A 15178-nucleotide genomic window follows, 5' to 3' on the forward strand; every position below is an offset into this window, starting at 1 on the left:
CCCCAAAACAGTCTTATGTCGGGATGGCTAAGGTGATGAAAATTGAATTTATAACCAAAAATATCATGCTTGGGTTGAGTTTATTTGCTTTACTGAAGAATTTATATAGTATTTTAAAGTGCTAAAAACCAAGATTTCATATTCTTGTTCAGTTTAACTTTAATTTAACTTTTTTTGCATCTGGTTCATCCAGTCATAATACCATTTTGAGACGATGGGTCACAATTCTGATCGTTTTGACTTTAAACTCAATTTTCTTCCTTCAGTTCATTCCGACCTAATACCAGACTGACACGATGGGTCACATTTTATTTTACTTATAGGTTTTTTAAACTGAATGAGACTTTGATATTTCAGGTGTTTGATGTCCTGCTTTTGAATGACAGGGTTTTGACCAACACCGTCCTGAAAGACAGACTGCCATTGATCGAGACTGTCTTTCAGACAATAGAGGGAAGAATCATGCCTTCCAAACACACCATCGCCTACACAAAGTTAGTTAATAATGATAATAATAATAATAATAATAATAATAATAATAATAATAATAATAATAATAATAATAATAATAATAATAATAATGATAATAATAATAATAATAATAATAATAATAATAATATAATAATAATAATAATAATAATAATAATAATAATAATAATAATAATAATAATAATAATAATAATAATAATAATAATTAATAATAATGATGATGATGATGATGATGATGATGATGATGATGTGTGGTGTCCGGGGTCCCTCAACTGAGAGGGTCAAGAATAGCCCAACGCCAAGCCAGCGTGTCGTAAAAGGCGTGTGATTCCCCCATCTTTGAGTCACCTGGTCCTCCAGGTTGGGGGTTGGCAAAGGGTTAACACCCCTTTCCGTTAAACTCAAACCGTTACAGAAACGCAGACAGACAAATCAAATCCTTTTTTTAGCTTGGGCGACAGAGGAGTTTCTGGAATGACAGAATTTATGAAGGAAGCTGATGTGCAGAGAAGTGGTAAGACCTGGAATGAGATCAAAAAGTTAGCTCAGGATAGAGAAGGATGGAAACTGTTTGTCTGTGGCCTATACCCTGACCCAGGATGAAAAAGGCATGATGATGATGATGATGATGATGATGATGATGATGATAATAATAATAATAGATTTAATAATGATAATATCATCATTTTCAGTCAAGATTGTGCAGATGCCTTGAACAAAGCCATCGATAACAAGGAGGAAGGAATCATGGTGAAGGCTGTAGACAGTGTCTATAGACCCAATGTCAGGAAAGGTGAGTAGACTCATGATATAGAAATCTGAAAAGGCATGTATGAAACTGTGCCGGACAAAGCAGAAAGAATAATACAAGAAAAAAAAAAATCATATAAAATCAGCCTGTATCGATGAAGGATCGAACCTCTGACCTCCTGATTACCAGAGTGGTCTATGGTTGATTTTAATGGGATTAATTTTTTTCTTGTATTTTTTTTTTCTTTCTGCTTTGTTTGATACTTCTTCATACACACCTTTTCAGATTTTTATCACACAGCATTCCCAGATCGTTAATTTGTCGCTTAAGACACATTATATAATACAATGATAATTAGGATACAACAAAGTCTCTACAATTTCTAGTCAGATTTTGTGGAATCAGAGCTAATGTTGTATCTGAGAAGGTCATAGACAAAGTCACTCATTTTGTCTTAAAAGTCAAATGATGTTAAACATTGTCAATGACATTGTAGCGGGTGGTTGGATGGGAGCATCACCCTTGAATCATATACCTATGATGTTCGCATGGGTGAACGATCCGATAGTGATGTCGTTTCTTCTTCTCTTTACTAGCCTATCCTGCTTCTTTGGTTTGTGATTGTATTTTTGACAGGGGATATTTTTTTTTCTGTAAATCTTCTGCCTGTTTGTTCTTGGTTATTTATAATTTAGCTTATGATATCTTTAGGTTATGATTTTGATTTACATTTGTACTATTTTTGTTAGATTGCTTGTTTCTTTGTTTCAGCGGTCTCTCATATAACCTCAATTGTGTTGGAAGAGACCTAAAGCAACAAACAAACAAAAAAAAAAACAAAAAAAAAAATGACATTGTATTGTCATACAGATGTAAGATTTAAAGCAGCTGTCATTTATTTTCCCATGGACGGGTCGTGGTGGATTTGCTCAATACAAATGTGCATTCTTTAATTTCAGGTGGCTGGTACAAAATTAAGCCTGAGTATGTCGGTGGTCTGATGGATGAGTTAGACCTTCTGATAGTAGGCGGTTATTTTGGAGTTGGCCATCGAGGTGGGATTGTATCCCACTTTCTGTGTGCAGTGGCCGTACCTCCTGAGGAAGGCCAGAAGCCCTCAATTTTCAATTCATTTTGTAAGGTAAATATAATAATAATAATAATAATAATAATAATAATAATAATAATAATAATAATAATAATAATAATAATAATAATAGTAATAATAATAAAAATAATAATAAAGATGATAAAAATAATAATAAAAAAAAAAAGAAGAAGAAGAAGGATGATAAGATGATGATAAATAACAGTAGTAATAATAAGGTAATAATATTGAGGATTTTTTATATATATATATTTATTATATATATATATTGACGTTTATATACCATTGATGTTTCAAAGGATTCTTTTGCTGTAATACACACAGAGCCCTCTGATTATGAGGAGGGCATGGCACAGTAGAAATGTTCACCATAATTATCATTATCTTACCTCATTGAAGGGTGAATATAAGATTAATATTTTAAATGCTAAACACAGAAGCGCATAATTATATAATCTCAAATAGCATGGTGTGTCGCATTTATAGACAGTATTGTACAAGTTGTTAAATGTAATGAATGCCATTATATCCATATGACAATATGAAATAAAAACTACGAGTTATAGATGTCTAAGGTATTGAAAAATGTTCAAAATTAAATCAAAATTTGTACATACTTTATAGAAAAATCTCAAAAAAATGGACTCACTGTCATTCATAATTTTAAACTGGTTCAAAGAACATGCAATATTGGGTGTTAAAAGAGAGACTATTCCATGTTTCCACCATGTGCATAACAAATGAGTTCTTATAAATTTGGTCTTTATTTCTTGGAACATATATTTTAAATCTATCAATGTAAACAATATTGATGGATTTATGACTGAACTGTATTCAGGTCATAGAATGTGTTGATTGCTGTGATTTGTCAAGGTTGGTTCCGGATATAGCAAGAAACAGTTGAGGGAGTTCAATGAGCAACTGGCATCTCACTGGCAAGTCTATGACAAACGAAATCCGCCTGACCATTTGGAATTGGCATCAGGATTCAAGGAGAAACCAGATTTGTGGATATCGCCAGATAAGTCTTGTCTAATGCAGGTTTGTTTGCTATTTAGTATTTTGTAAGGGTTCTATTTTCTAACTATGATTAGTAGAATGCAAATTTAAAGCGATTTAGTTTAGTATTTGATATGATACTTTGATGTAATTTGATATTTTGTTCTTGACTGTTTCAATTTTAATAATGATTATATAAATAACAATAATAATGTTATTATCAGTAATGATAATGATAAAAATAATAATAATAATAATGATAATAATAATAATAATAATAATAATAATAATAATAATAATAATAATAATAATAATAATAATAATAATAATAATAATAATAAAATAATGATAATAATAACAATGATAATAAACATAATTATAATAATGATAATAATATTAAAAATAATAATTATAATAATAATAAAATAATAATGATGATGATGATGATGGCGATAATGATAATACTAATGATGATGATAATGATAAGGATTTTATAATAATAATAATAATAATAATAATAATAATAATAATAATAATAATAATAATAATAATAATAATAATAATAATAATAATAATAATGATAATAACGATAATAATGTCTCCATTAAATGACTACAACAAATCGCATTAACAACATCTTCACCTAAGCAATTTTCTAATTTGATCTAAATAAAATGATTGTTTGCAACCATCTATCCTGATGTATTTCTTAGAGTCAGTTTGTTTGATTCCTTTCTTTTTAAAACCTTATTTATTGACTGTACGTTTTTTCCCCTCAGATCAAAGCTGCTGAAATAATTGAGAGTGAACGTTTTAAAACAGGAAGTACATTGCGATTCCCACGTGTGGAGATGATCAGAGATGACAAGGCATGGTTTGAATGTATGACAACAGCCGATATTGATGATCTGAGACAGGTAATCAAATATGATGTTTGTTTTGTCTCTTTGTTGACAATGCATTTATAATTGGATTTTTATTAGAAATTAGGAACCATTTTTGAGATTGAATGATGAATTAATTTGAACAAAGATGCTACCAAAGATTGGCATTCAATCATTTGCTGTTCAATGTTAGAATTCCCTACCAGTGTTTCTGAGATCATCCCCATCCTTTTAAACTTTTAAAACACACATAAAAGCTGACGTGCTGTCGATTTAATCAGTTAATGATTAAAAAATAAAATAATAAAATCGTTTGTTTATGGATTTGTTTATTTCAAATTATTATATAATAATAATATAATAATAATAATAATAATAATAATAATAATAATAATAATAATAATAATAATAATAATAATAATGATAATAATAATAATAGTAATGATGATAATAATAATAATAATAATAATAATAATAATAATAATAATAATAATAATAATAATAATAATAATAGAAAAGAAAAGAATAGTTGCTGCTGTACCTTGAAAACATAATATTGATGAGGAAAGTTTATCACTTTAATTTTATACAATCAATAGAAATCAGGAGGAAAGTTGGCCGGATCCAGATATGAATTGGGTGACACAGATGAACCGACTAAGAAGAAACGAAAAGTGATCACAAGAGTTGTCAGGCCGACTCTAATGCAACAGTTTAAAGGTGTGGATGTGTCAAAGGTTACCAAGGTAAAGTTGAATGTCTTTGATATTGGTATCAAAGGTATTTGGTTGCTGGCAAAAGGCAGTGACCAGTTGGTACAAAAGGGGTGCCTAATAGGTGACTGGTATTGTATGAAATGGAGATGTAGTTCCATTTGACCTGCTGGGGAATACATGAAACATTGCAAAGCGCATTGAGCATGGTAAACCAGTGGAAATGCACTATATAAATGTTTGTATTTACCTTTTTTTTCCTGATATTTTATAAACTATATTGTACACAGTTTTATATTAAATAAGGATTCATCCAGTTACCTAAAGAAAATATAATATCAAAAATATACAGACATAAATAAATATATAAAACCTGACTGGAATTTTACTAATTACAATTGCAATAAATAATGGGCAAAAATTAACATGACAGCTTTGTAAAAGAGCTATATAACAAAAAATGGAACATTTAGGGCTCAAAACCTTTTTCAGCCAAGAGAAAAAACAATGAAAACATTACATCACTTAAAATCCAGACAGAAAGGAGAAAGAATGTGGCACATTGTCATCATGTTCGCTGGTACGGTCTTGAAATGACATTTCGAGATTGTACTCGCCATCAAGACATACCAAATACTTTTGTGCCATCGATTTGGAATTTTAGTGATTTATTTATGTTTTTATTTTTGGCTGAAGTAGTGTTTTTAGTCTAAAATCTTCAGTGTTGGGTATTTTGTTCTTTTTGAAGCTGTTATACATCTCTCAAATTAATGATCACTGTTGTGAGTTAAATTTGTAAGCTTTATTGAGGAGAACGAACACAGTTGCTTTAAGTGTTACTTACTTAATCCTTATCAAGCCATGGGGCGCATTTCTGTCTGTCAACTGCATGAACATTGATGTTATTCCAGTTAAAGCCAGCCTCTATAAGCTCTTTATCTACGGATATTCTCCAGGATTCTTTGGGTCTGCCTCTTTGCCATCAGACGTCCAGTAGAGTGTAGTTCTTGGCAAAGCAGTTGCCTCCATTCTGGCAACATGTCCTGTCCATCTTCATTTGCATCTCTTTATAGGTGTTGCTAAGCTGTATCTGTCTTTTCTCTTAGAGTTTAATTTCTAATTTGTTGGGCCAAAATATTCCTAAAATTCTTTGGAAGTATTTGTTTTGAAATGATTCCAATTTATTAGTTAGTTTGGTTGTTGCTTTCTCAACATCCGCTGCCATACAAATTGACTGAAAGGACATTAGTCTGGAAAAGTTTCAATTTGGTTTTGGTCTGTAGTTTTTGGAGCTTCAAATTTCCCTCAGCATTTCAAAAACTTGATTTGCCTTGCATATTCTTCCTCTGAGTTTCATTTGTTATTTTTTATCCTAAATAAATGAAGTCTTCTACCTCTTCAATTCTCTCAGTTCCAATGTAGAGTCCTCTTGAGCCTGTTACATTTGTTTTCATGTTGTTTCCATCACTTTCGTTTACTTTAAGTACATTTTTAGTCTAATCTTGGGTGGGATCTCATTTAGATTGTTTACTTTTTCCATTGCATCCTGGTGCTCGCTAAACAGTAATGCTATATCGTCCGTGTAATCCCAGTCTCTGTTCTTGTCTATAGCTTTAATTGTGAAAAGCTAACATTTCCTATTTCTGATCATTTTGATTTTGGAGTAAGTTTTTGACATCTGATTCAGCCGAACATAAAACCAGATGGAGGGGATGGAGTTTTGACATCTGATTCAGCCGAACATAAAACCAGATGGAGGGGATGGATCTCATATATGATAAAACACTGATTCTGGTGTTGTATTCATGGATAAGGTTTTTTATACAGATTACTCCACTCAACCTTGGTACCTTTTTAGTAAGTGTTAATGCTATAAGGACATCTCACAGGCAATTTGGATTGTATGAAATGGAAAGTTGATTCCGTATGATCTGTGTTGGAAATAAATGAGACACTGTGAAGTGTCTTGTACATGATGATCTATGAAAATGTGTGTTATAAATTTTTATATTGATTTATTTTAATTATCATAGACTTCCACTGTATATTTAACACTTTTTTTTTGTCTGTAGCTGTCAGAGGTGTTGGAAGGCAAAGAGTTTTGTGTGATAAATGGACCATCGTCTTACCCAAAACAAGATCTGGAAAGGAAGATTGTGGAGTTTGGTGGATCCGTCGTACAAAACCCTGATAATTCCACTCTCTGTGTTGTTGTGGAAAAGATAAATGTCCGAGTCAGCAATCTTGTCAAGAGGGATAAATATGATGTGGTGAAAGCTGATTGGTTGATTCGTCTGCTAGACAATGGCTGTTGGATTTCATGGTGAGATAGGTCTGTCTCTGCTCAGGGGGCAGACATAACATGCAGAAAATTATGAGAGTAAAATAAAGTAAACCTTTAAATGAAATTTTTTCCTATCAATTTCATAATGTAATCTCTTTATTTTAGTATAAATTAATTTTTTTCTCAACATTCTTTTGGGTTATTTTGTCAGGCCCCTGAAGACAGTCATTGGCTGAAAAGTTGTATTTGTATTGATTTGTTAGAAGAGTCACACTTACCCTTTATATTTTCTGTACATTTTGACTGGATATCTGAGACACCTTAAGTTTTTAATTTTTTCTTTGCTGGGATTTTAACTGTTTAATTTTCCCAGCAGCATGACACAATATATAACTCACTCAGAATTTTCCGTGTCTTTTAATCAATGTCATTTTGTAGATTGCATCTGATTTTAATCTACCATAATTTCTTTAATTAATTCTGTTGTCAGAGACCAAGAATTCATGGTAATAAGCACGATTTGTAATCAGACAGTGTTGTCATTATTGATTGGAATCTATGTTATATGTTGGATGCCAATATAACCTTCTATTGTGAGATACTGAGCAGGCCCTCTGAAGAAACTCATCAAAATACACAAGAGAATGGGACTGTGGGATCATCGCTGTGTGTGATCAAATGATCATAGTGTGAAATGTCTTTCCCAAGGAATAATGATCTCTACAATCTGGCATGAAGAAAAAAAAAAGTAAAATAAATGTTTGAAATAAAACCCCCAAAAAACTATAGCAAAACAAAAAAGGATCCAGAGGAGAGGAGAGGAGGGAGGAAATTATGTAATCCAATTAAGGGAGGTTTGGGTCTAATTATTAGGAAAATCCTTCGAAAAATTGATTTTGAGATTTTGGTGGAAAATGATATTTTCTCAGAATCTATTCAATGGAATTGTCTGAAAATTTCCACAGTTGTCATAGAGATAATGTATTATATGACCATAAGAGATTTTTAAAATAAGATATTTGAATTTTGAATCATAATCCTAATTCTGAATTTTTAACATCAATTTTGTCATAACATTTGGATTCTCAACTTTATAATGTTCTAATAAAAATTCCATAAGCTAAAGCCGTAAAATCTCTCTATGGTGACACACTATGGTACAATGTTTACAAGAAGGAAGAATATGGAGGTCATTCCTTCATTAGTTGTTGTGGAACGTTTGCCACAAAATTGTTATATTTTTGGATGACAGACCCCCAAATTAGGTCCCTAAATAGGTATCAACACAGATAATTAAAAATGTTCACCATAAATGTTGTTTTTTTAACCTATAATGACGATACAGAATGATTAAAACCGCCCAATATAGGTAATTAAATTCTTTTTTAGAAAAGACCCAAACCGCCCATGGATACAGATCTTTTGTTCTACTAGTCAGTTTATTTTCAAACAGTATTATCCACATTGTTTGAAAAAAAGTATAATGACCAGATTTTATTTGCAAACAGACATAATATTGTATACATTTTGCCATCGTCTATCCCAAATTCCTGGATTTTAAATGAAGTATTGTTGTTTTTATTATTGGCTTAAGAAGGTTTTGAGTATAAAAGCTCAAAATGGCTCATATTCTTTAAATTTCTTATAACATAAAATATTGGTGTGTATTTGGTGCAGGTCTCCAAGCGACATGATTCACACCACAGCGGCAACCAAAAAGGTTTTTGAACAAGGCTTTGACCCATACGGGGACAGCTACACATGTGATGTCACACAAGATAAATTGAGAGATATATTTTCCAGGATGGTTGGTTAACTTGTGTGAAATTTTATTTTGTAAAATCAACATGCCTATGTTATGTCAAACTTGTGAAATATCCGACAATTGTCGGATTTCCTAAATATATTTTTACTCTTTTCATTATTATTTCCAGTTAATGTAAGCATATTGACTTAAAACATATGTCTTACATTCTGTCAAAAATTTTCAGACAATTTTGTTCCAATGCCACTTACAGGTCTGCTATGTAACTCTCTCATTGCAAATCAATTTTTAACTAACCATTCCTGTCCAGAAGGAAAATTTGTCATCTGGACTGATGGCCTATACATTAGTCCACATTCTTGCTGTCATTTCTATCCCCTCCTATATCATTAGTTCTTTCATTGTGGCTTTTAAATCTTGTTCAAGAATGAGACCACTTAGTTTCATTTGGGCTCTTCTTGGATGGAGTCTTTTGCAAGGATAGTCAAATAAATCTTTATTTATGTGCGGTGATATTTATTTCTTTGTAAATCATATCTCAACATTATATTATCTTTTAATTATAAAAATGTTTGAGTTACCCCTGCTTCATTTTTTTTTTTGTATTTTGACGCGATTATTTGTATGTGTATATGTGGGACTCTTGGTGGTCTCAAGCTCATAGAGTTTACACATGTTCTCTGCTTAAACAGGCTTGCCAAATCTCTTAATCTTACCTGTTTTATAAAAAATTTAACATTAATTTTTTAAAAATACATACACATTTTCAACCTTACACTAGCAAGACGATATGTGAATTTTTTATTTAATCAAGACGCTAACTCGTGAAGCATGATGAGTATATAAGACATATTTCCCCTTTTATGTGCATTTTAGCAGATAAAATGATGCCAGGAAAAGTTTGGCATTGTTTTCAGACCACTTTGCATTTTTCTGTGACTTACTCGACATTATTTTTAATAAATCAATTTGCCAATCCTGTGCTTGAATTGGTTTCCATAAGCTTTTTAGTTAAATTTTGCTTGCTTAATTCTCCTTTTTAAATGAGATCAGTCTTGTATCATTTTATATGCATTTTATATCTAACTTATAAGAAGAATTATAAATCAGTGATTTCATTCTCAGTGTAATTAACAACCCCCCCCCACTTCTCTCTCAGCCTTCTATTCCTCCTTCTCTCTCCTCCCCTTCTCTCTCTCCTCTATCTCTCTCTCCCTTCTCTCTCCTCTCTCTCTCCTCTCTCTCTCTCTCTCTCTCCTCTCTCTCTCTCTCTCTCTCTCTCTCTCTCTCTCTCTCTCTCTCTCTCTCTCTCTCTCTCTCTCTCTCTCTCTCTCTCTCTCTCTCTGTTTTAAGCCTGAGGTTAACCAAGTGTCCCAGGACGTGATTGGTGGTATTGAGGAAGAATATTTTCCAGATGAGTCACCCTACGGACTGTTCAGAAAATGCAGGTTTGTAATGTACATTTGGATAATGGAATGTAGTAATACAGGTGACAATGATCGTGGAAAATTCTGGTCCCAACATTGCATCCTTGGGTAAGGCACTTTACACACATTACTTCACTGGACTCAGAAGTAAATGAGTACCTGGCTATAGGCAGTGATGTAAGGAATAAGAGTTAGTACCAAAAGTTTCCCTACAGGAACTATATGAAATGGAAAATATGGTTCCATTGGATTGTTGGTTGGGTGAAGGGAGAAATAAATGAAACAATGTGAAGCGCATTGAGCGTGGAAACATGCATAAAAATGTTCATATTCATTTTTAATAAAAAAATTTTTAGTACAATCAATGCAGACTGTTGAAAAATTTTAAGTAGTCTTTCAGGGCCATTAGGCCTTTGGAGCCTAAATTTATCGTGGCTTCTATATCGTGAAATGGACAGTAGCAATTGTTTGCTGCCCTATGGATAGGACATTAGTCTTTCGCAAAGTACTTTCCACCAGATCTAACAGACCCAGCTGCTCAATCACTGCTGGGTGGACGGGGGGGGGGGGGGGGGGAGGGTTTCAGAAAAAAAATCTTCACTGCACCCTGGACCGATCTCGGTCCCTTTGCGTGTGAAGCGAGTGCTCTATCAACTGAGATATTGGGAGTCCCAAGTGAAAAATGTAAGAAAAGTTATTATAGTGACTCGAGGGTCACCTTTATTGCCAATACCAAGCTTCTAGTTAGGCATCCTTTTTATACTAATACTCTTACAATATCAGTTGCCTAAAGCCAAGTACTCATTCACACCTGATTTGAGTGGGATAATGTGTGTTAATTACCTAACCCAGGACACAACATCAGGAGCATAATTTTCCACAATCATTGTCACCCACTGAGTCACTGACCATGCTTAACATTGCTTGACTTTTGTGATCTGTCAAGACACCGAGCCACACATAATTCTATATTGGAATGGAAGGGCATCCTTGTCCTTTCGTGTTCAATGTTTGCTGGAAATATTTCACAGAAGAATATAAACTTTGCATTGTCACAGCTATCAGATGACCTCTGTGGTGGAATTGTAACTTATCTGACTGGTAATCAGGAGGTCGGAGGTTCAATCCCCAATCAAAGCAGGTTGATGTTTTGAAATGATTTATTTCTTGTATTTTTCTTTTTGCTTTGTCTGACACTGTTTCATAGATACATTTTCATAAATTTATACTAATTGATAAAATATTTTTTCATTCTGTCCTTATTCCTCACAGAATCTACGTGGACAAGAATCTGATCCTTGGTGACCCCACAACCCACATTCCCAATTGTCCTCTGGACTTAATTGAACTAGAGTTACGTTTCTTTGGGGCCACCACTGTCGACGCAGTTGATGACGAAGTGTCTCACGTTTTTGTGGATGAAGGGTACGATTTACAATAAAGCCCATTATTTATTTGTATTATTGGTGATTCTAAATGACAAGGCAATTTCATGAAGCACCCATAAATAACAGTTTCTCTGAAGTTGTCTTGCCTATTAATAATATCTCCTAATTTTTTATAGCATTTTGTTTTACTTTACAAGTTTTGTTTTCTTATTGTTGTATTTTTTTAAAATTCAATTATTTCACCTGAGTCAAGTGAGCTAACTTATCTGAATTATTTTTATTTTATAAATTTAAAACTTATTTTAAAAAAATCATAATTCTTAACTTTGATAAAAATAAATAAATAAATAAATTGACTGAAAATCAGTAATAGCCTGATTTCAACTCCTTTATTCTTTCTCAGGGATTTGACACGCATTTCAGACCTGAAGGCAGTCAGACGTATAAGGAAGAAAAAATTCCACATTGTATCAGAGAAATGGATGAGAGCTTGTTTAGAAGAAGGCGACCTGTGTGCAGAAAGAATTTATGGGGTAGATGACTCTTAAGGCATACCGTCAATTGGGGTAACAATGTACAAAAATAGATTATAGCAGCTTAAAAAAAAAAAAAAAAAGAACACAGCATGGTTTTTCGGCTCAAACTGCTTCTTCAGCCATGGAACAAAAACAGTAAAAACGTAATCACATCACCTATAATACAGAAAGATGACAGAAGAGAACTCTTCTACCGTTTACCATTTTTGACAGTAGTTTTTCAGTGTTTGTAGGGGTCCCAATAGCTCAGATGGTCAGCACTCACTTCTCATACAAAGAGACTGAGATCGATCCCAGGTGAAGTCAAGATTTTTACCTGACACCCTCTCCCTCCCCTGTCCCTACAACATAGCTGGGTCTGTAAGATCTTGTAGACAGTAAGTTGCCATAGACTAGCATCTTATCCAAAAGGGTAGGAAACAATTGCTTATGCCTGTCTATTGCTCTAGAACCTGGGGATAAACTTCGCCTCCATCGGCCTTATAGCTCTGAAGGATTGCTTTACTTTTTCAGTGTTTGTAGTTGTTAGAGGTGAGCTTTGTGTGATGTTGGCTAAACCGTTTAGTTAGAGTCATGACGTTTAATTGTAAGTCAGCCCGTCTATTCAACCTGAAAGCAAAACGTTAGCTTGTTGTCATGGCGGAACATGTGGAAGATGGCAATGATTGATTATTTATTGGAATGATTAAGAAATAATACCGTTTCTTAAATATACCTTTATTTGAACAGTATATGCTGATAGACTTGATTAATTTTGACTCATTGAGTAAAACCAGCAATTCTAACTTTAAGTTTGTAGCAGGCATTGATTATGGTATGTGTAAGGTTTTCTATAGAATTAGGTTTGTGTCCATTTTCATAATTTTGATTTTGATATATATATTTTATTTTACGCCATTTGATTTGCCATATGTCCTCTCATACTTTGAAAAAAAACCAAACACATTTCTAAAATTTCTGCCACAAAATCGTCCTTCTAATATTGATCAATTAAAATTACCTCATCTTATCAAAATCTCTCAAACCTGGAAATTCAAGGATCATGTAGTGTAGGCTTTCATTTCTTGATGATGTTTCTCACAATGTATATCTTTCTATCCCCTTATATCTGTTTTCCAACATGCTTTCTGTCTTTGTCTTGGAATGGGATTACTTGGTTTTGTCCTGGTCCTGGCTAAGGGGGAAACAGTCGAATGTATAGTTAGTTTTGGGAAATGATATTTTTTTCATTGTAAATCATCTCTCTGTTATGCACTGTATTGTGCTTTCTTTATTTTATATATGATTTGTAAAACATTTGAGTGTGTTCCTCTTAGCGGGGACCTGTGCTTGTGTCTGGATGAGACTTTTCGTGATCTCAAACTACGTACTTTGATAGAGTGCTTTTGGAATCTACACCTGTTTCTTATTTGAACCAACTCCCCTTTGTCTTCCCTTTTCTTGGATGCTTTATTGTAATTCTAGAACTTTTTACTATCCCATTTTCTTCCTTTTTACTGGCGCTGATATGACCTTAATGTGTTGCAAGCGCCGTAAAACCCTTAAAAACAACAAACAAACAAACATCATCATCATCATCATCATCATCACAATCATTGTCATCATCATCATCGTCGTCGTCGTCGTCGTCGTCGTCGTCGTCGTCGTCGTCGTCGACGATCATCATCATCATAATTATGATAATAATAATAATAATAATAATAATAATAATAATAATAATAATAATATATTATTATTATTATTATTATTATTATTATTATTATTATTATTATTATTATTATTATTATTATTATTATTATTATTATTATTATTATTTATTATCATTGTTATTATTGTTGTTATTGTTGGTGTTCATCATCATCATCATCATCATCATCATCATCATTTTTTTTTCTACTTCGATATTCACTCTTTTTCTACACAAATTTTGAAACGAAACTAAATTTTCAATAAACATTTTTTTAATGTTTCATGTAAAGATGAAAGAATAAAACTAAAGGAGATTTTGAATTTTTTGTTTGTTTTTACAGACGTGAACTTATTTGCAGGTCTGACAAATCAAATTGTTTTGGGCTCATTATTGTCATGGAAATTACTCGTACTCGTAAACAAAAGCATTAAATATTGTCAAACCTACGAATATGTGCACAGTGGTTTTTACAATCCAAAGGCAGGCTATGTATGACACGTGGGTGAAAATTCCCAGTCAACTCTTGTTGCAACAAATGGGGACATAGAAATGGGTTTTTGCCATTTTAAAGTGTGGCTTTGTGGTCCAGTGGTATGCATGGCATTCACATTCGGACTTCTGGGTCCCTGGTTCAAGTCCTGCTGTGGGCGACGCAAAGATGAGTCCTTTAATAAAGGCTCGTTATTCACATCAACTTACCGTGCACAGGTGTTTAGAAATTGAAATTATAGACTTAAAAGGAAGAAGAAGAAGATAACAGTGATGTGTTGTCTCTGTAAAAATTAAAAAGAAAATAATTGTAATAGCCATACAGTGTGTCTGCCTGACACGTTAAATGTTACTGTGCGTTCGAGGCCCCTAGTCAAACGCTGCGATGAGCACGTCTAGTGGATATTTATCTAGATAAATAACAGCTCGGATTTTTAAAAAATATTTTTAAATTACTACAATTCTTCTTTTCAAGTTGGTCTGGGACTACATTGTGTGTGACTCGCGAGAGAAAAGAAACTCTCTCTCTCTCTCTCTCTCTCTCTCTCTCTCTCTCTCTCTCTCTCTCTCTCTCTCTCTCTCTCTCTCTCTCTCTCTCTCTCTCCATACATACATATACAATGTTTTTAAAAAAAATATTATTGGCACTTTTCAG

At 32.8% G+C, this 15178-nt stretch overlaps 1 protein-coding gene across 2 annotated transcripts in view; it reads left to right on the forward strand.

The window, feature by feature from the left end:
- The window catches only part of LOC144963127 (DNA ligase 4-like), a 29214-nt gene extending 14872 nt beyond the window's left edge, over positions 1-14342 (forward strand). For both annotated transcript variants that reach the window (XM_078896794.1, XM_078896795.1), the window contains exons 10-20: positions 358-494; positions 1182-1282; positions 2200-2381; positions 3222-3389; positions 4127-4264; positions 4831-4977; positions 7017-7267; positions 8906-9035; positions 10347-10441; positions 11693-11845; positions 12212-14342. In XM_078896794.1, the coding sequence (XP_078752920.1) occupies positions 358-494; positions 1182-1282; positions 2200-2381; positions 3222-3389; positions 4127-4264; positions 4831-4977; positions 7017-7267; positions 8906-9035; positions 10347-10441; positions 11693-11845; positions 12212-12356 (1647 nt within the window). In that variant the 3' untranslated portion in view covers positions 12357-14342. The remainder of the gene's footprint in view (positions 1-357; positions 495-1181; positions 1283-2199; positions 2382-3221; positions 3390-4126; positions 4265-4830; positions 4978-7016; positions 7268-8905; positions 9036-10346; positions 10442-11692; positions 11846-12211) is intronic.
- The last annotated feature ends 836 nt before the right edge of the window (positions 14343-15178 follow it).

Source organism: Berghia stephanieae, chromosome 1, assembly GCF_034508935.2.
Source record: "Berghia stephanieae isolate SIO BIC M18660-M18661 chromosome 1, UCSD_Bste_1.3, whole genome shotgun sequence".
Classification (NCBI taxonomy): domain Eukaryota; kingdom Metazoa; phylum Mollusca; class Gastropoda; order Nudibranchia; family Aeolidiidae; genus Berghia; species Berghia stephanieae.